The 20,420-nt window shown below is 39.2% G+C and overlaps 1 protein-coding gene across 1 annotated transcript in view; it reads right to left on the bottom strand.

Annotated features, from left to right (window-relative positions):
• Positions 1–20,420, bottom strand: part of SHC3 (SHC adaptor protein 3) — a 623,780-nt gene that overhangs the window by 431,008 nt on the left and 172,352 nt on the right. The window contains exon 2 of the mRNA XM_007946331.1: positions 17,403–17,473. Coding sequence (XP_007944522.1) covers positions 17,403–17,473 — 71 coding nt within the window. The remainder of the gene's footprint in view (positions 1–17,402; positions 17,474–20,420) is intronic.

Below are 20,420 nucleotides of genomic sequence, written 5' to 3'. Positions count from 1 at the left end.
TTGAGCCCAGCAATGTACGCTTACTTTACCAAGCCCTCCAGAAGATTCTGATACACGTCCAAATTTGAAAACTACCACTCTAGAAATTAAGATAATCTCTATATGTATATCAAATCTTGGGGGACTCTCTCCCTCAGAAAGCCAATAGAACACAAGTCATCACTGTTTACCTCCATGAACAGCCCACTAGATTTCTTTAAGGAATTCATGTTACAGTAAAGTACAAGTTAAGGTGAGAAGTTCTTTTCTTCTGGTGTGATATGGTAGGGAAAAGATAAAAATCTTCTGCTCCTTTTTGTCATTGTGTCATTATCCAGATTTGTAGCAGGCTCACCTTGAAAACTGAAAATAAATAAATAAATAAACCCAAGTACCCAAGCCTGGTAGCACAGTGACTAAGGCATCTGACTGCTAATCTGAAGGTTGGTGGTTAAAACCCATGAGCCACTCCATGGAAGAAAGTATGGGCAATCCACTTCTGTAAATATTTACCACCTTGGAAAATGGGGGTCACTATGAATTGGAATCAACTCTATGGCAGTGGGTTTGTTTTTTTTGTTTGTTTTTTTATTCACCCAAGCCTTATGCCACCTTATCCCACTGAAGCAGAATCTTCAAGGGAGAACATCATTCCACTAGGAGACAATCAACTTAGTGGCTGAATTAATTAATAAATAAATAAATTTTGAGATTTTGCACAAGAGAGTTGGCAAAGTTCTCTATTTGTTCTGCTAAATCTCATAGACCTGGTGAAGTAGGGCTCACTCTTTGCCTACCTCCTTCCTCAACCTGTCTTAAATTCCTTTGTCTGCATCTTGACAGCACCCAAGTGTCTTCTTATCACAAATCTTGCCAGATCATGGGTCACTTGTGCAGACAACTAGCTTTTCGAACTCATGTCAGGAAACTGTCACTGGGAAGATCTCCCATCATGGTTCTCAAAGACACTTCTCAAACTTGGACACTTTCTTGCCTTTAGGCAATAAATGTTGTCACTGGTGGAAATAGCTCCATAGCTTCCACTTGAACTTCATGACTGTCTTGTAAGAAAATTATAATTATCAAGTCATCCTGACATAGATTGTTAATCTGCTTATAATAAATGGGAGAAATAAGGAAAGAGGATGATGTCTGTATTATTCAGTTGGGGGGGGTGGGGCTAGGAAATAAGAGCCAGACTGGCTTACTCAAATGTTGAAGGTGAGAAAAGGAGAGTAGATCTACCCTGGACTTCTTGAAGAGAAAGAGGGAATCTCTTGTGCTAGTTATGTTTGTCAACTTGGCTGGGCCTGGTTGACTGGCTGGGCAGCTGGTGGTAGTATTCCCCGTGGTGAGACTAGTAATCAACTCCATGGTGGAAACTACTGTGAGCAGCTGAGTAGCTGCCTTAGGGATGTGGTCTGCTTCCTGTATATAAGGAAAACCCCTGGGGAATGGTCTCTAGCTTATGGCACGCTTGAACCCTGCATGTAACTGTGTCATTGTTCAGCAAACTGCCATGCTCTGCTGACCTTGGAACTTTCAATGGACTTGAATTAATGGCCTGCCATGTGGTTTGGTAACATCGGGACTGTGCCTTTTTACTTGTCAACCTTGGGCTTGTCAGTCTCAGCAGCTAGCAGCTGAGTGAAGGGAAGCCTCTAGCTTCAGTGGGCTGAGAGCAGGAGGCAGAGCTGAATCCCAAGGTTGAGGGGCTTTCAGCCAGCCCCTAAAGCCTGGCACTTTGAACTCAGACTTAAGCCTCCAAATGTAAGAAAATAAACTCCTGTTTGGTAAAGCCATCAAATTTGTGGTCTATTCCTGTCACAGCAGCACTACATAACCAGAACACTCCTCATTTCCACCAAACCCAGTTCATCTACCTTACCCCAGTGCATCTCATCTCATCCCACTTCTCTCCTACCTCACTCCACCCCATCCCATTTGTGCCCTCCATTACACCTCTTATCTATTGTTGCCATTCACAAGTCTCACCCCTTTACACAACATCTCACCCTGTTTTTCCCATCCTATCCCATCTTATTCTTCTTCAACTTATTTGAGGTAGCTAAAGTCTCATCCTGGTAGCATAGTGGCTAAAGCACTTGACTGCTAACCAGAAGGCTGGTGGTTCAAACCCACCAGCCACTCCTCGGAAGGAAGGTTGGGCAATCCTACTTTCGTAGTGATACTGCTTCGGAAACCCAAGGAGGGGTCGCTATGAGTCGGGGCCGACTCAACGGCACATAACAACAACAACAACAAAGTCTCATCCTTTCTATAAATTATTCATACTAAATCTTTTTTCATCTTGACTTTTATTTTATTATATTTCCTTCAACTAAGTTGTGAAATTCAACTAAAAGTTACTGAAGCTCAGCATGGACATTTTTTCTGAGGATAGCTGCAATTCCCAGGGTAAACAAAGTCAGGAAAATGGCAGTCCCACACTCTCCATGAAGACCACATTACCCCTCCCACAATGGACACTTCTCCTTAAGTGTGTTTACCTCATTCATCCCTCAGGATCACAGAAGTCTTGCTTACAGGGGCAACATCACATTCATTCTTTGCATATGCTCAAAACCATCATCCCACTAAGTGATCAGGAAATGCTTTTGACAGCTTTCTAATTGATGGGTAACTCCTATCTTCCAAAGATGTCTACCTGCCCATGGCAATTCCTGGAGTAATCAATATGACTTTCTAAAGGATGTAAACTATTTACTCAAGGAGCAGCAGTATGATGAGTAGTTATGAGTATAGATTCCAGTCAAGAATATGAGTATTCAGTTGAGTTATGAATATAGACTCAGTCAAATATCAACTTTCCCACTCTTTCACACACACTGTGCTAGCAGTATGATCTTGGAAAATTTGTATAAATTTCTGATCTTTGATTTCCTCATCTAGAAGGGCCCAACCTGCCTCATGGAGTTACTTAGTGAGGAAAGATTACACATATTTACATCACTGTCTGAAATCATTCTGTTGAACTGTAGGAAATTGCTGACATTTGATCATTTTCATCCACACACACACAAAAAGGCAAGTTCAAATAGTTTCATCTTAATATCTTATTTATGTAGATATTTGTATATTTATTTTCTCTCACTCCCCACAACAGAAGATAAACTCTTATTCAATGTTTTTGTCCCATTATCTACAATAATGATTGATGTTATGTGCTCAATAAACATTTGCTGAAAGAATGGATAACATGGTTAGCACAGTGCCTGGAACATAGGAAGGATTTGATTCGGCACTAGTGTTATTACCTCTTGTTGTTATGTTAGCAATTAGCAAAGCAGAAACACAGAATTAAAATACTAGAAATATTGACTTAAGTGAAAAGCAATGTCACATTGCCCAATAGTTATAATCATCAGTAGTTTCAATTGGTTGTATCAACCCAGTCTTTTCAGTTGTAAAAAATATACTGGGTTGAATAGGTTCATACTGATAATAAATTATATCAAATAATAATTAGTATTATTATACAAATAAGTTTATAAAGGGTGAGAAGCAAAATTAAATTTACGATAGCAACCTTATACAGATTTATTGAACACCCACTTTGTGCCAAGTGCAGCCTCAAGCACTTTGCAGGTGTCATTTCTAAGCCTCTCAACAAGCCTGCAATGTAGAAAGCTACATTCCTATCCTAAAGCCGAAGAACTCAGCACTAGCAAGAATTAATGAAGTTGGCAAAATGCTCTTCTCTGGTATGTGGCAGTGCTGGGTTGGTACCTAAGGATCCCTTTACTACCCTACTTGACTATGGAAACTCAACCCACGTAAATAGGGCTCTGCTATCACGGTGGTCAGAATCCCTAGGTGGTACAAACAGTTAAGCATTTGACTAATAACCAAGAGGATGATGATTCAAATTTACCCAGCAGTGCCTTGAAAGAAAGCCCTGGCAATCTACTTCCAAATGATTACAGCCATTGAAAATCGTATGGAGCACATTTTGACTCTAACACACATGGGTTTGAGTCAAAATCGACTCAACAGTGAATGATTTTATCATGAGTGAGAAAGTGGAGGTTCAGTGGTAGAATTCTTTCTTTCCATGCAGGAGACTCAAAAGGAGCTCTGGTGAAATAGTGCTTAAGGCATTTGGCTGCTAACCAGAGGGTCGGCAGTTCAAACCCACCAGCCACTCTGTGGAAAAAGGATGAGGCAGTCTGCTTCTGGAAATACTTACAGCTTTGGAAACCCAGTGGGAGTCCCTATGAGCCAGAATTCACTCAATGGCAGTAAGTTTGGTTTAGTTTTTGTTATACAGGAGATCCAGGTTTGATTCACAGCCAAAGCACCTCATACACAGCCACCACCTGTCTGTCAGGAGAGGTGTACATGTTGCTATGATGCTCAGCAGATTTTAGCAGAGCTTCCTGACTAAGACAGGAGCTCTGGTAGCATAGTGCTTAAGGCACTTGACTGCTAACCAGAAGGCTGGCAGTTCAAACCCACCAGCCACTCCTCGGAAGGAAGGTTGGGCAATCTACTTCCGTAGTGATACTGCCTCAGCAACCCAAGGAGGGGTCGCTATGAGTCGAGTCCAACTCAACGGCACACAACAACAACAATGAACAACCTGACTAAGACAGACTAGGAAGAAAGACCTGGCAATCCACTTTTGAAAATTAGTCAGCTCTATGGATCTCAACACAATATTGTTCAAGACAATGCTGGAAGATGAACACTCTAGATTGGAAGGCACTCCAAATATATAGTGGCCACAACAATGAACTCAAGCAAACCAACAATTTTGAAGATAATGGAGGATCAGGCAATATGTTGTTCTGTGTACATGGGGTCACCATGAGTCAAAGCCAACTCAACAGCAACTAACAACAACAACAACCTCCTGACATCCTTCTCTCAGGGTATGCTCTGCAGGGAATGCAAATTAAGTCCTGTGTATGTACAAATCTGATCAAGGAAGAGGTTATCTGGTATTTGCCCTGGGCCAAAACCCATACCACATGTTTCAACATATAATATCTCATTTAATCCTTGCAAAAGTAAATAAACCAATTAACATGTATTAAGGTTACAGAGATTGAGCATTAAATCAGAGCAGAGTGAATCCTGCAGAAAAAAGAAAACATAAGTCCCCATTAGGGGCTTCTGTGTGGGCCCAAAGGCAGCCCACCCAGCTCAACATCCAGAGGATAGATGCAGACTGGCTTTGTGTCCCTTTACCATGTCTGGCTCAGGCTCTCAGTTTTTGGTACTTGTTAGAATTGCTGCACCAAGTTGCACAGACAGGACCCCAGGATGGGGCAAGTTAAGGGATATTGAAGAGTAACTCTGGCTACATTCCATTTACCCTAACAGTGTGGCTTTAGAACTCACCCCAAGAAAACGCAATTGCATCAGTCTTATGCTTCCTTTGAGTCCACCATATAATCAAAGCAGAACCAGTACTATCGCATCAACCTCATGCTTGTCAGAGTAGAGCTGTGATCCGTGGCGTTTTCAGTGGTTGATTTTTCAGAAGTAGACTACCAGGTCTTTCTTCTGAGGTGCCTATGTGTGGACTTGAACCTATAATCTCTCACTTTTCAGCTAGTGGCACTAACCATTTGCATCACCCAGGAGAAATCCAGGCTTCAATTATCCCTCTGTAAGCTAGTCTTTCCTGGCTTGTGTAGGCCAACCCAGTCTCTTTCCCTGTGTTTCTGCAGTATTGTTCACATAACCTGCACTCTCATGCATGTCCCATTGACTTATGGCTCTGGACCTCTCTCCTGAGTCATAGGCCTCTTGGGACTTATCAACTGGCCATCCCTGTGTCTAGCATGGTCAAGCATGCAGATGAAGGGAACACAGGGTACCAAATGATTCTAGCTAATATTAAAACCCAAGTAACAATCAATAAATGAGGCTTAAGGACTCAGCTTGTTTTATTCCCAGAACCAGGCTGCCTATGCATGCAGGCAAGCTGGTGTTTTCAAAAAGAATTCTAAACTGAGAAAACACTATGTCCCTCCCTGCCAGGCCTCACCCCTCTGGAGCACAGGGCTGTAAGAGGCACAGCCTCACAAAATGTCTTTAGAAAAGTAAGTTTAGAAGGAGCCAGGATGGCTGAAATAAAAAGCTAGTCATTCCTTCCAACTGTGGCTCTGTGCTACTCAAATATATGATGGATGGGGAGGGAAGGGGAATTATTCACACTCTGTGCACTCCTTTCTAATTCTGAGGTTCAACCTCCTCAGGAGACAATCTTACAGATTTGCTCCTTTTCCTGGCACACTCATCTGAAATCAATAGTAGAGATGTTTATTTTATAGTGAAAAATGCATTCTAGAATATATAATCATAATGTAATTGTAAAGACCATCTCTCTGGAACACCGAGGATGTCCATGAGCAAAAGTCAGCTCTGTTTGTTATACAATTCCACAAGTATACATCTTAACATTCATTTATGCAGTGGCCTTCTAGAATCTTTGGGTGGCACAAGCACTCAGATACTAACTGAAAGGTTGGAGGTTCAATTCCACCCAGAGACATCTCAGAAGAAAAGCCTAGCAATCTACTCTGAAAAATCAACTGCTTAAAATGCTTTGGAGCACAGTTCTACTCTATCACACAGTGGATGGCCTGAGCCAGATTCACTTGGCAACAATTAGTTGAAGGTTCTGTTTTATTTTGTGTTTCCTCTCAGAAATACTTCCTCTGTGTTTACAAAGTGAGAAATCAACATAATCACCTTATACCCTTCATTCATATAAAGCAGACACAGAATGCTCCTGTCCATTTAGGATGGCATGTAGAATGCATTTCACCACAAAAGCTGAGCAAAGGATATTTAGACAATCACTATCTTGGATATTTCAGTCACTCAACTGGCCAGGGTAGTGCAATTGAACCTTTAACTCATTCCCTGGGTCTCCCAAAGGTTCGCTGAGAGGTAGGGAGCAAACCCCTTACCTGGCTTTCTTCCTCTATGTTCATCTTCTCCATGCATTTTCTCACAACTGAGCCCTGAGAACAGGAGAGCTTCTAGAAACAACACAAAAATTTTGTTAGTAAATGTGGCCTTTCTTAAAGTGGCATAACATAAATTGTGTCCATCTCCAAATGTACTTGTTATTAAATGTCCATGCAACACAGAGATGTTTAAGGCAAGATGGTGAAGGGATCACATTGGATGTGGAGTGAGTGGAGACAGTCCCCCCATTATATAACAGTGCCCAGCAAGTACCCTGGCTACCTCCTTTTCCAGGAAACCCCACTGTGTAGAGTCCCTGTAAGGCTGTTAGGCACACAAGATTCAATGTAGCCCAAATCATCATGGAATGCACACAGATATGGACATTCAGGGATCAATGGAGCTGAAAGAACATGTGAAAATTTTTACCTTGGACTTTTGTTTTTTGGAGAATATTTATAGAATGTCTGAAGCCGGAGGTGACCTGAGAACTGAGCTTAATCAAGCCTGGTCAGTCACGCTCTGAGAAGAGAGGGTGGACAGAGTTGTGAAGCTGTGCTGAGGTCCTGTCCCACCTGCCTTCTTTCAGGTTGAAGAAGAACTGCTCCATGCACAGAGCCAGTGAGGAGACGCTCCCAGCAAGCCAGGCTGGAATCTCCACAGATACCACAAACACAAATTCAGAAAACTATATGTCTGGGGACTCTGCTTTTTCTTGAGATGATTTGCTTGCTATGCTGTTCAAAAAGCCCTGTAATTTCTGGCTGCTGAGCACTTTTAGATAAATACCCCATGGTCACACATCTATTTCCTAATGTAAGAAAAGATTCATCGCACAGGCTAGCTGATTACTTATTTGTGTGTTCATTTATACTTCATCTCATTGCTTTAATAATTTGAGAAGACTGCTACCAGCTTACAGTATCCTAAACTTCAACACACAGTAATAATGGCAATAATAAAAGCCTCGCAAAGCCAATCAAATCACTGAATAAGAACAAAATGGAAATACCTCCCTATAGCCTTTGATTTGGGCTTTCAAACTAAAGTGATTCTGTGCATGTCCTTTGAGAATTAAAAAAAAAAAAAAAAAAAAAAAAAAACCTCCAGTTCTGAAACAGAATCTTCACACTAATGTGTGCAAAATGAAACACCAGGAAGCTGAGCTCCCTCTTTGGTAAGTGCTGGCAGGTCGCATGTTTATGTTGGGGCCAAATAAACTCCAAGACAAACTCTTCAAACTACAACTATTAAAACAGGGAAAACAAAAAAAGTAAAACAAATCAATTTTTCATGGCCTACAATTTAAAAGAACAGTCTTTCTGTTGGCCACTCTATTTGCCACTCATCCTAGAACTGCAGCAAAACCATGCAGGCTAAGTCCATACATCCATGAAACCAAGTGGAAGGGAAACTTGTCAGTTATCTGATTAATCCTAGCCATGCAGGAAGTCAGCTGGAATCATTTAGAACCAAAAATACACACTTAATGTTTGCATTTATTGTTGGGGAAGGACCACCTCATTGAGTGCTGTGGGCTTAATTGTGAATGTATTTATAGCTTTCCATGTTATGATTTAAAGTATCTTCTAAAGGTAAATAAATTAAAATACTATAAGTAAAATAAAAACAAGCAAGTGAGAAAATCAAAGTATAAAGGAAAGAAGGTAATGCTAGGCTGTGCCAAATGACCAGTTGTACTTTGAGAGTGGCTCAATAGAGTGTAAGAAGCAAGAGGATTAACATCCCCCATGGGACACAAACAGCAGGGGAATCATAGCCACCTCAGTGGTCAAACAGAGAGAATATTCTCCCTGGAATTCTCACTATGTAATGTGTCAAGGCCCACTCCTATGGGAAATAACTGGTTTGTACCATCCCTCAGTGAGAGATAAGTGCAGTCAGAGGGAGAACTTCTCCAGGAAGCACACAGAGCATCCAGAGATACCTCTCTCTGAAGGCCAAGGCAAAGCCCAGGGCAGACCAGCCACAGGAGCTGTAGCTGTCAAGCATTTTAAACCATAGTTACTTTGTGTAGAAGTCCCTGGGTGGCACAAATGGTTAGCATATGAGGCTGCTGACCAAAAGTTTGGAGGATCGCATCCACCCAGAGCCACCTTAGAAGAAAAGGCTGGTGATCTACTTCTAAACACTCAGCCATCAAAAATCCTATGGAAATGGGAAGGAACAGTCCCTTCAACAAAAAGTCTTGGCAAAACTCAATTTCCACATGCAGCAAAATGAAACAAGATCCATACCTCACACCATACACAAAAACTAATTCAAAATGTATCAAGGATGGAAATGTTAAATCTAAAAGCACAGAGTTATTGGAAGGAAATATAGAAGTAAAGCTTTGGACCAAATATTTTTCAATGATAGATTATAAAACACAACAAATGCATGAGAAACAGAAAACAAATTAGATAAGTGGGATCTCATAAAAGTTAAACACCTACATTCATCAAAAGACTTTATCAGATGAATAAAGAGACAAACTACAAACTAGAGAAAAAAATCTATGGGAATGATATCACTGACTAAGGGTCTAATATATATGTGTGTGTATATATATACATACTCCTACAACTTACAACAAAAATAAAAAAAAACTAAATAAAAAACTGAGCAAAGAACATGAAAGACACTTCACCAAGGACATTCAAATGACCAACAGACATATGAAAAGATGCTCAAAGTCATTAGCCCTCCAAACCAAACCAAATCCACTGCCATCAGGTCTACTTCAACTCATAGTAATCTTATAAGACAAAGCAGAACTGCCCCATAGGGTTTCCAAGACTATAAAATCTTTATGGAAGCAGATTGTCTTATCTTTTCTCCAGGAATAGCTGGTGGGTTGGAAACACCAACCTTTCAGTTAGCAGCCAAATGCTTTAACCACTGTGCCACCACAGGTCTTTCCATTAGCCAACAGAGATATGTTAATCAAAACACAATGAGATACAATTTCACTCCCACTAGGATGGCTAGGGAGCTCTGGTGGTATAGTCCCTAAGGTATGTGATTGCTAACCAGAAGGCTGGCAGTTCAAACCCATCAGCCACTCCTCAGAAGGAAGGTTGGGCAATCTACTTCCATAGTGATACCACCTCAGAAATCCAAGGAGGGGTTGTTTTGAGTCGGGATTGACTTGATGGCTGTGAGAGGATGGCTAAGATAAAAATATAGACGTGAAAAATAATAAATGTTGTAGGGATGTGGAGAAATTGGAATCCTTATCCATAGATGATGGTAATGCAAAATAGTACAGCCATTGTGGAAAATAATCTGCCAGTTCCTCCAAAAAACTAGAGGTAGAGCTGCCATATGACCTAGCAATTCCATTGCTAGGCATATACACTAGGGATCTACTAGAAGGGACATGAACAGACTATATGCACATCTATGTTCATTGTACCACTATCCACAATAGCAAAATGATGGAAACAACCTTAGTGTCCATCAATGAATGAATAGATAAGCAAAATGTGATATATACTGTCAATGGAATACTATTAACCAATAAAGAAAAGTGAGTGGCCAACAAATATTGTATATTCTCACTTTAATGAAATTACATGAATAGGTAAATATACAGAAACTAATACTAAGGTGCAACTAACCCAAGCCATGATATTTTCAATTGCCTCACATGCACGTGAAAGCTGGACAATGAATAAGAAAGATCGAAGAAGAGTTGATGCTTTTGAATTGTGGTGTTGGTGAAGAATACTGAAGGTACCATGGACTGCCAGAAGAACTAACAAATCTGTCCTGGAGAAGTACATCCAGAATACTCTTTGGAAGAGAGAATGACCAGACTTTGTCTCACTTACTTCAGTCATGTTGTCAGAAGGGACCTTCACTGGAGAAGGATATCAAGCTTGGTAAAGTGGAGGATCAATGGAAAAGGGGAAGGCCCTCAATGAGATGGAGTGACACAGTGGTTGTGATGATGGGCTCACATATAGCAGGGATTGTGAGGCTGGCACAGGACCAGGCAGCGTTTTATTCTGTCATACACAGAGTCGCCATGAATTGGAGCCAATTCAATGGCACCTAACAACAATATTCATTAGTGGTTACCAGTGGGGGAGTGAGGAGGATAAAGAAGTACTTCTTAGGTAGTAGTCACTTTTTGTGTATAGAAATGGGAAAGATAGCTCCAAATATGGATGTAGTTTGCATAGTATGACCAATGTAACTGATGTTAATAAGCTATACACAAGAAAAGGGAATGAATAGGCAAATGCTAGGTTGTGTATGATTTTGAAACAATAACAACAACCAAAAAAAAGGGGAAGGTGAGAAAAGCTACAGATGATGATACTAATTAGGCATAGTCAATCACCTCATGGAATTAGTTTTCTTGATTTGGGGGCTTAAGGCCATGAGTTCATGGGACAATCTAGCCAAGTGGCATAATATACTTCTTAAAGTTTATGTTCTACCTTCCAGTATGATGAGTAGTGTCTGGGGTCTTAAAAGTGTATAAGCAACCATCTAAGATACAATCATTGGTCTTTGTTCATCTGGAACAAAAGACAAAGAAGGAAATCTAAGAGTCAGAAAAGGAACTAGACCACAGGACTAATTATCTACATGTATCTCTGCCTCCTCCACATTGAGACCAATACTCGATGGTGGCCAGCTTCCACAACTGAATGTCCTGATCAGGGCACAGCAGATGAATCCTGATTAAAAGGGAGAAAAATGTAGAACAGAACCTCAAATTCTTAAAGAATCCTGACTTACCAGACCTACTGAGACTGGAAGAGTCCCCACAACTATGACTTTGAGTTGTTCTTCAAACCTTGCATTGAAACTATCCTCTGAAATCACTTTTAAACTAAGAAATAGTTTAGCCCAAAGAGTAAAGATTGTCAACCTTGAGTATTGTGTTGTTGTTTTTAATACTTGATTCTGTTTTTGGTGGAAGTTTACACAGCAGATTAGATTCTTATTCAACGATTTCTACAGAAATTGTGCAATGGCCTTGGGAGCTACATTCTTTACAATGTGTAAACATCCTCATTATTTCCATTCTGCTTGTTCCATATTTGGAGTTCTGGTGGCGTAGTGCTTAAAGGCATCTGACTGCTAACCAGACCTGGTGGATCAAACCCACCAGCCACTCCTCGGAAGGAAGGTTAGGCAATCTACTTCTGTAATGATACTGCCTCGGAAACCCAAGGAGTCACTATGAGTCGGGTCCAACTCAACAGCAGTGAGTTTGGTTTGGTTTGGTTTGTTCCATTTCCAGTAATTTGGTTCCACTGCCCCCTTTACTTTCTCATATTTGTTATACAGTAATTGTTGACCATTTGGTGTCATAGAAGTGATTTTGCAAAGGAGTGCAGTACCCACAGTGATATTATTTTTCAAGCCAATCTGTTATACAGTTGTTCAGACAGAACAAGAAGATACTGCAAGATTTAAAATTAGGAAAAGTAGTCATCAGTGTTGCATCTTTTCACCATACTTATTCAATCTGTATGCTGAGAAAATAATTCGACAAGCAGGACTGTATGAAAAACATGGCATCAGGATTGGTGTATGACACAACCTCGCTTGCTGAAAGTGAAGAAGACTTGAGTAGTTACTGATGAAGATCAAAGGCTACAGACTTCAGTATGGATTACACCTCAACATAAAGAAAAAAAAAAAAATCCTTACAAGTGGACCAGTAAGCAACATCATGATAAATGGAGAAAAGACTGAAGTTGTCATAGATTTCATTTTATGTGGATCCACAATCGACACCCATCAAAGCAGCAATCAAGAAATAAGAAAACATATTGCACTGGGCAAATGTGACACAAAAGACCTCTTTAAAAGTTTCCAGGAGCAAAGATGTCACTTTGAAAACTAAGGTATGTTTAACTCAAGCCATGGTATTTTCAATCATCTCATATGCATGTGAAAGGTGCACCATGAATAAGGGACATCAAAGAAGAGCTGATGTATTTGAATTCTTGGTGAAGAATACTGAAAATACCATGACTGCCAGAAAAACCAATAAATCTCTCTTGGAAGATTTACAGCCAGAACACTCCTTAGAAGTGAGAATCATCAGACGTTGTCTCATGTACTTTGGTTAAGTTGCAAAAAGGACCAGTCCCTGAAGAATAATATCATGCTTGATAAAGTAGAGGCTCCAAGAAAAAGTGAAGGACCCTCAACAAGATGGATTGACACAGTGGCTGCAATTATGGGCTCAAGCATAGCATAGATTGTGAGGATCAGACAGGACAGTGTTGCATTCTGTTGCACATAGGTCACTATGAGTCAGAGCTGACTTGACAGCACCTAACAACAACATTAACAAGTGATGTCTGCAGAATAGATTGGGAGGCAGTTTCCAGTCTGGCATATTTGGGCAAGAGTCAAGGTTCTCTACAGTGGATTCGTGGATACCCTCTAATATTTCAATGTGCAATGTTGGGAATATTATATCATATTCTAAAACCATATTCTAAACCTTTTGGAGAGTAAGAATTCAGGCGATTAGTATCTAGAAGGAAGATTAGAACTGTGTTTCCTGGCTGAAAGTTTTGTAAGCACTGAGCTGGAGTAAATCTGAGGTTTAGCCCTGGCCAGGGCCTGGGACAGCCCCCTCTCTGGTTCATCTGTGCTACACTCTCAGCAGGATCTACAGCTGACTCAAAGGCCTATGCTTGTGGACACACTTCTTTTCTGAACACTGGAGTCCAGTGTCCACCATGCTGACTCCAAGCTCCTGCAAAGAAACTGAGCAAACACTGAAATAGCACCCCTTCTTTGCCAGGCTCTATAGAGTGGTCTTCCCCTGAAGTGATTATTTTATTCTTTACAAGAATCAGAAGAATAGCTATGAAGCTGTCTTACTAGGTGTGCAAACTGAAGCCAAGATTGCATAGGTAGAGATCAGTAGAGCTGGGCTGTTACATCCATGAAGTCTGGCTACTAGGGTCTATGTTTGTCACCACAGCAACCATTGATAAGCTTAAACATGTCACCAGTGCTCCTGTCCCAGTTGTTAGTAATGTTAAGGCTTTGATCAACCACTTCAGCAACTGAGTACATAATCAAGTAGCTACTTCATTGTATAGTTTTATAAATTATCTTTTAATAAGAGATTGGTAACCCATATTCAGTACTATTGAACATACCACAGGAAGTCTAAACTCAGACATCAGGAACTGCATAAAGCTAAACTGACCCTGACAAAAAGACCCAGAATACAGATTTCAGGAGCCTTCAAAAGAAACGTATAGCCTAAACTTAAAATTAAAGAATAGATAGTAGTTGTTGATTGTTGTTGTTAGGTCCCATCCAGTCAGTTCCAACTCATAGCAACCCTACAAACATCAGAATGAAACACTGTGTGATACTGTGCCATCCTCATAATCATTGCTATGCTTGAGCCCACAGCCACTGTGTCAATCTATCTCATTGTGGGTCTTTCTCTTTCTTGCTGACCCTCTCTCTACTTTACCAAGCATGATATGCTTCCATATGTGGATAATTTACTTATAAATATACATTTTATAAAAGGTACGGCTGGGTCCCTTTGGAAACAAGTTTTCTTGTACTTGTAAAATATAACTTAATTACATTAGATTTCTCTACAGCCTGTCAAGAAGTTGTTTCATATATAGAGTGAAATATGGTAGTAGAATTTAATCACAGGCATGTTTAATACTCAGTCACCACGTAAACATTAAAAGCTCCACAGTATGTGTTGTGTATTCTTGTGGATGCAAAGGGTCTGCTTCTGAAGTGATCTGTCAAACCACTTCCTACAAGTGTTCTTAAGCTATTAAATAAAACAAGAAACAAGTCACATGATTTAAAATGAGGCAAGAGACAGAAAACATCATGGAGACAAGGGAAGGCATCTTAAGAAAGTATAATAAAAGCCCAAGGTCATTATGGTATCACCAGAATTCACCCCAAGTTTTCCTGAATGCAAGACTGACACTGTACTCAGCCCATCATGCTGCCTCTCCTTCACTAGAATCTAAACGTTATAGAATCAGAGAAAAGCATCCAAATCTCCACACACATCCATTCTGATCCACCACTCTCATGTAGAATTTTATTAACTCTATTTGGGTTCAACCCACAAAGAGTCCCAAGAGTCATATCTTCATCAAAACGAAACCTGGAATCACTCATTTGCCCCACCCCATTCCTCTAGGAGCAGAGCTGGCCTCACAGTCATTACCCATGTCTTTCTCCCCAAACCAGGAAGCCTGGCAAAGCAGCCTATAGTGCAGGCCCATAGTAGATGCTTAATTAACACATCAAGAGGATTAAAATAACATGGAATTATCTCAGAACTTCTAGTATCTAGAAAGAAATTTCAATAGAAACAGTCAACAATTCTCTCCCAATCGATTGTTATTCCTTTAACAACAAAACCCACATGAAAGAACATGAACTGTGTGCCTCATAAGGTTCCCTGTTCCCCCAGACTCCTCTCCAGAAAAGCTGTATTGCAGGTGCCTTTCCATGGGTAGGATGAATGAATGATTCAACAGCACAAGAGACAGAAATACTTTCCTTTTAAATAAGCTCTTGAAATTACCATTGCAATTTCCATGAACAATTTCTACAAATATGTGAGGGTGGATTCTTATTTTTGTTGTTATTATTGAGCATATATACAGCAAAATATACACTGTTTCTATATGTAAAAATCAGTAAAAATGATTACAGTTTTCAAAATGTGCAACCATTCTCACCTTCCTTTTCTGAGTTGTTCCTCCTCCATTAACATAAACTCACTGCATTCTAAGGTTCCTATCTAATCTTTCGAGTTGCTGTTGTCACTTTGATTCCATATAGATAATTCTTCGAAGAACATAAGAAGACTTCAGAAGATATTTTTGGTGTAAGTTTTAAAGATTATCTCAGAGCAATAATTTCAGGAGTTCATCCAGCCCACTTTGCTCCAGAGAGGCTGAAGTCTATGAAAACTTGAAATTCTCTTCTGCATTTTTACCCTTTTGATTAAGATTCTTCTATGCAATCTTTAATCAAAATGTTCAGTAATAGTAGCTGGGCACTATGCAGTTTTTCTGGTCTCACAGCAAAGGAGGCAATTGTACATGGAGGCAGTTAGCCACACATTTCATATCTTCCTCCTATTCCTGACTCTCTTTCTTCCTCTATTACTCTAGGCAAAATAGAGACCAGTTATCATGCCTTTATAGCTGACTGTAAGCTTTTAGCACCTCAAGCACTACCCAACAACTGGGTGCTGGTGTGGGGGTGCGTAGAGCAGTAGCATTAAACAGCATTATTAGGCCAATTAACTGAGATGTCCATGAAATGATAACCTTAATCCTCCAAATCAAGGAACCACATCTCATGCTGTTTTTGATTGTATATAAGCAGGCTCAGCATCTACAACATTTTACAGGTACACTTATTCACAGTAATTACAATGATTGCCTGTGCAACCATACCCTTAGTCAACAGATTCCTAATGGTGGTAGATTTCCATCACACATGTTGAGTCAATTTAAAAAGAAGAAAAACATCAACTTTTTCAATCATGAATTACTTCATTGAGGAAGAAGAGTTATTATCGTGCTTAAAATACAGAATTAAGGTGTGTACATTAACATAGCAACTAATTACTTAAAAATAATTGCTTTCTAAACCCTAATCTTTAGATATTAGCTTGCTAAGCAAAGGGTATAGAATCGAGTTATTTGAATGAGATAAATATGATGACTTTCTGAGACCATAGATAAAGCAATTCCACAACTGCTGAGGCAACATAAACTCACTGGCCACTAAAATATAGCTATTTCACAGACCCTATCCTTGATTTCTAGTTTTTCTCTTCAATATGACTTGAAATCGGCATAAAGATATAAACTCTAGTAGGGCCTATACTAGGCTATGAAAATTTGTAAAAGCAATTCTTAAATGTAGAACTTCAGAAAGTTTAGTCTAGTTGCTAGCAGGTATATACTATATAAACTTGTTCAAAATCACTGGCAACATAAAGAATGGTTCTGTTTACTAGGTTACTTACTCCCATTAATGTTCTCAAGTTGATGTATTTTCTTCTCTGTCTCTACTGTTGTAAATCCCCTCCGGATATTCTAGAGTTTTTTTTTTTTTTTAAATAGAAATAACACAGCTCTGTACATTTTAAAGTATCAATCTCATATTACAATTTTGTACATTAAAAAATATCAAAGACAAACACTCAGATATCTTCAGTTGTCTTCAGCTTGACTATAATTTTTTTTTTTTTTGAGGGGGTAGGGATCCTTCAAGGACACATGTCAAGAGACATATATGATAAACATGGACAAACAAAAAGTCTTGACATACAGTGGGGTCTTGATCTACTCCTGCCAACCAGTCACTAACACTTCATGGACCAGTATCTTGTTTCTGGAAATTTCTAGGCTATTAACTTCCAATAGCATTCCTTTTGGAAGTAAAATCACAGGAAGAGGGCTTACCTGGTAATTTGTGTTCTAGTACTGAAGTCAAGTGACCTCATTGAGCGTAGAACTTCAATGCATCCCAAGTACTGCAAGGGGAAAAATGTAAATTATAAGACCATAAATAGAGATAAAAAGCCAGTTCATAACTAAAACAAAGACATTTACATAAGTCATTCACATATTATATTTAACTCCATAGTCTATTGTGAGGCTTTATTCTGTTTGGATAAAAGCAAGAATTCATACCCATAAGAATATATCCTTAGTGCTTATAATAGTCCCATACCAGACCTTTGTAAAACCCACTTATATTTTCACTATATTTAGAAGTACATTTTTAGTAGTACATACAGTAAAATGCAGAAATCTTAAATGTATAATTCAATGATTGCTTAAACATGTACCTGTAGCATAGTGCCAACGGCAAGTGACTGCTAACCAGAAGGCTGGCTGTTCAAACCCACCAGCCACTCCTTGGAAGGAAGATCTCTACTTCCATAGAGATACTGCCTTGGAAACCCAAGCAGGGGTCACTATGAGTGAGATCAACTCGATGGCAGTGAGTTTGGTTTGTTTTTGACCATGTAACCACTCCCAGATCCCAACATCATATCACATACAACATTTCTGGATGTTTATAAATTTTAAGGAAAGAATAAAAACACTATGTGAACAATAATTTCACCAGCACTTAAATTTGTTATCTAATATATATATTTGGGGTTCTATGAATAAACTGTACATTACTCCCAAAAGTGTTTTATTTTGATTTTCCAGAAAGCTCCCATCAGCATTTTTTAACCTAAATTTTTAAGCATTCTAATTTATACTTCCACATTTGCAGCAAAATTTTGATCAGATTCACACATGAAAATGTATATTTGTATATAAGTGGATGGACATAATTAAGTTATAGATAAAGAATTGGAATGGTATAGATACAATATTTGCATTCTAAAGCTCTGGGGAAGTTTGAAAGCACCTATGTTTTAAGCAATGCCTTTAAATTTAAACTTAGCAAAAAGACCTTATGGTGCGATAGAGCAGAGAGTGCATTTGAATTATTCAGAAAACTTGAATTTTAGACTGAGTCATCATACATTGTCATGTAACTTTTAACAGAACTTTAAATTTCTCTGAGCCAGTTTCTACACCCACAAAATGTGAATACTACTATTGCAGTGTTGTGTGAATACCAACACCATCTTCATAAGTTATATGAGTACTAACAATAACATCACAGATTTATGTGAATACCATCATCATTAACATAGAAGAACAATGTGAATAATGCAACCACCAAAATGTCAGAGTTATAGAAGAATCACCAACAATAGCACTGTAATGTTATGGAAATACCATTATCAACATCATGGTTATATTAATGCCATGGCTATCATTACTTTCATTAATAATCAGAACATCGAATGTTCTGAAGAATCTAGGAAAATGAGAAGTCGTCAAAAATGAAATGGAAACACATAAAGATTGATATCCTAGGCATTAGTGAGCTGAAATGGACTGATTTTGGCCATGTTGAATCAGACAATCATGCGATTTACTATGCTGGGAATGACAAATTGAAAAGGGATGGCATAGCATCCATCATCACAAAGTATGTATCAAGATCTATCATGAAATACAATGTTGTCAGTGATAGGATAACATCCATACACCTATGAGAAAGACCAGTTAATACTACTGTTATTCAAATTTACACACCAACCACCAAAGCCAAAGATGAGGAAATTGAAGATCATTACCAAGTTCTGCAGTCTGAAATTGACTGAACATCCAATTAAGATGTGTTAATTATCACTGGTGATTGGAATGCAAAAGTTGGAAACAAAGAAGAATCACTCGTAGTTGGAAAATGTGGCCTTGGTGATAGAAATGACGCTGGAGATCACATGATAGAATTCTGCAAGACCAATGACTTATTCATTGCAAATACCTTTTTTCAACAACACAAACAGCAGCTATACAGGTGTACTTCACCAGACAGAGTACACCAGAATCAGACTGACTACATCTGTGGAAAGAGGCAATGGAAAACTATCTTCAGCCAAAACAAGCCCAGGAGCTAACTGTTGAACAGACCATCAGTTGCTCATATACAAGTTGAAACTGAAGACAATTAAAAGAAGTCCATGAGGTCCAAAATATGGCTTTGATTATATCACTCCTGAATTTAGAGACAATCAAAAGAATAGATTTGATGCATTGAACACCAATGACCAAAACCCAGACTAATTGTGGAATGACATCAAAAACATTATCCATGAAGAAAGTAAAAGGTCCTTAAAAACACAGGAAAGGAAGAAAAGACCAAAATGGATGTCAGAAGAGACTCTGAAACTTGCCCTTGAACAGAGAGTAGCTAAAGTGGATGGAAGAATCAACAGGATAAAAGATCTGAACAGAAGATTTCAAAGAACAGCTCAAGAAGACAAAGTCAATTATTATAATGAAATGTGCAAAAACCTGGAGTTAGAAAACCAAAGGGAAGAACATGCTCAGCATTTCTCAAGCTGAAAGAACTGAGGAAAAAAAATTAAGCCTCAAATTTCAATATTGAAAGATTCCATGGGCAATGTGTTGAGTGATTCAGGAAACATCAAAAGAAAATGGATGGAATACACAGAGTCACTATACCAAAAAGAATTGGTAGATGATCATCCATTTCAAGAACCAATGGTATTAAAGGAAGAAGTCAAAGCTGCACTGAAGGAATGGCAAAAAATAAGGCTTCAGGAATTGACAGAATACCCACTGGGATGTTTCACCAAACAGATACTGTGCTGGAGGCACTCACTCGGCTATGCCAAGAGATTTGGCAGATAGCTGCTTAGCCAACTGACTGGAGGAGATTGCAGTGAATTGCTTGATGTGGCTCTTCTAGCCATTGTCCTCCATTCTGTGATGTTTTGTAAATCCCATTATCCATGCCTGTTTGGGGTGGTGTGGTATTAAGGTCAGGTATCAACTTAGCTGGGCAGCTGGTAGTAGTCATTCCCTATAATGACTGGCAAT

This window comes from Orycteropus afer, unplaced genomic scaffold (assembly GCF_000298275.1).
Source record: "Orycteropus afer afer isolate SDZICR_OR568_19922 unplaced genomic scaffold, OryAfe1.0 scaffold00156, whole genome shotgun sequence".
NCBI lineage: Eukaryota > Metazoa > Chordata > Mammalia > Tubulidentata > Orycteropodidae > Orycteropus > Orycteropus afer.
The sequence above is the reverse complement of the archived record's forward strand: the minus strand, read 5'-3'. Positions and strand labels throughout refer to the sequence as shown.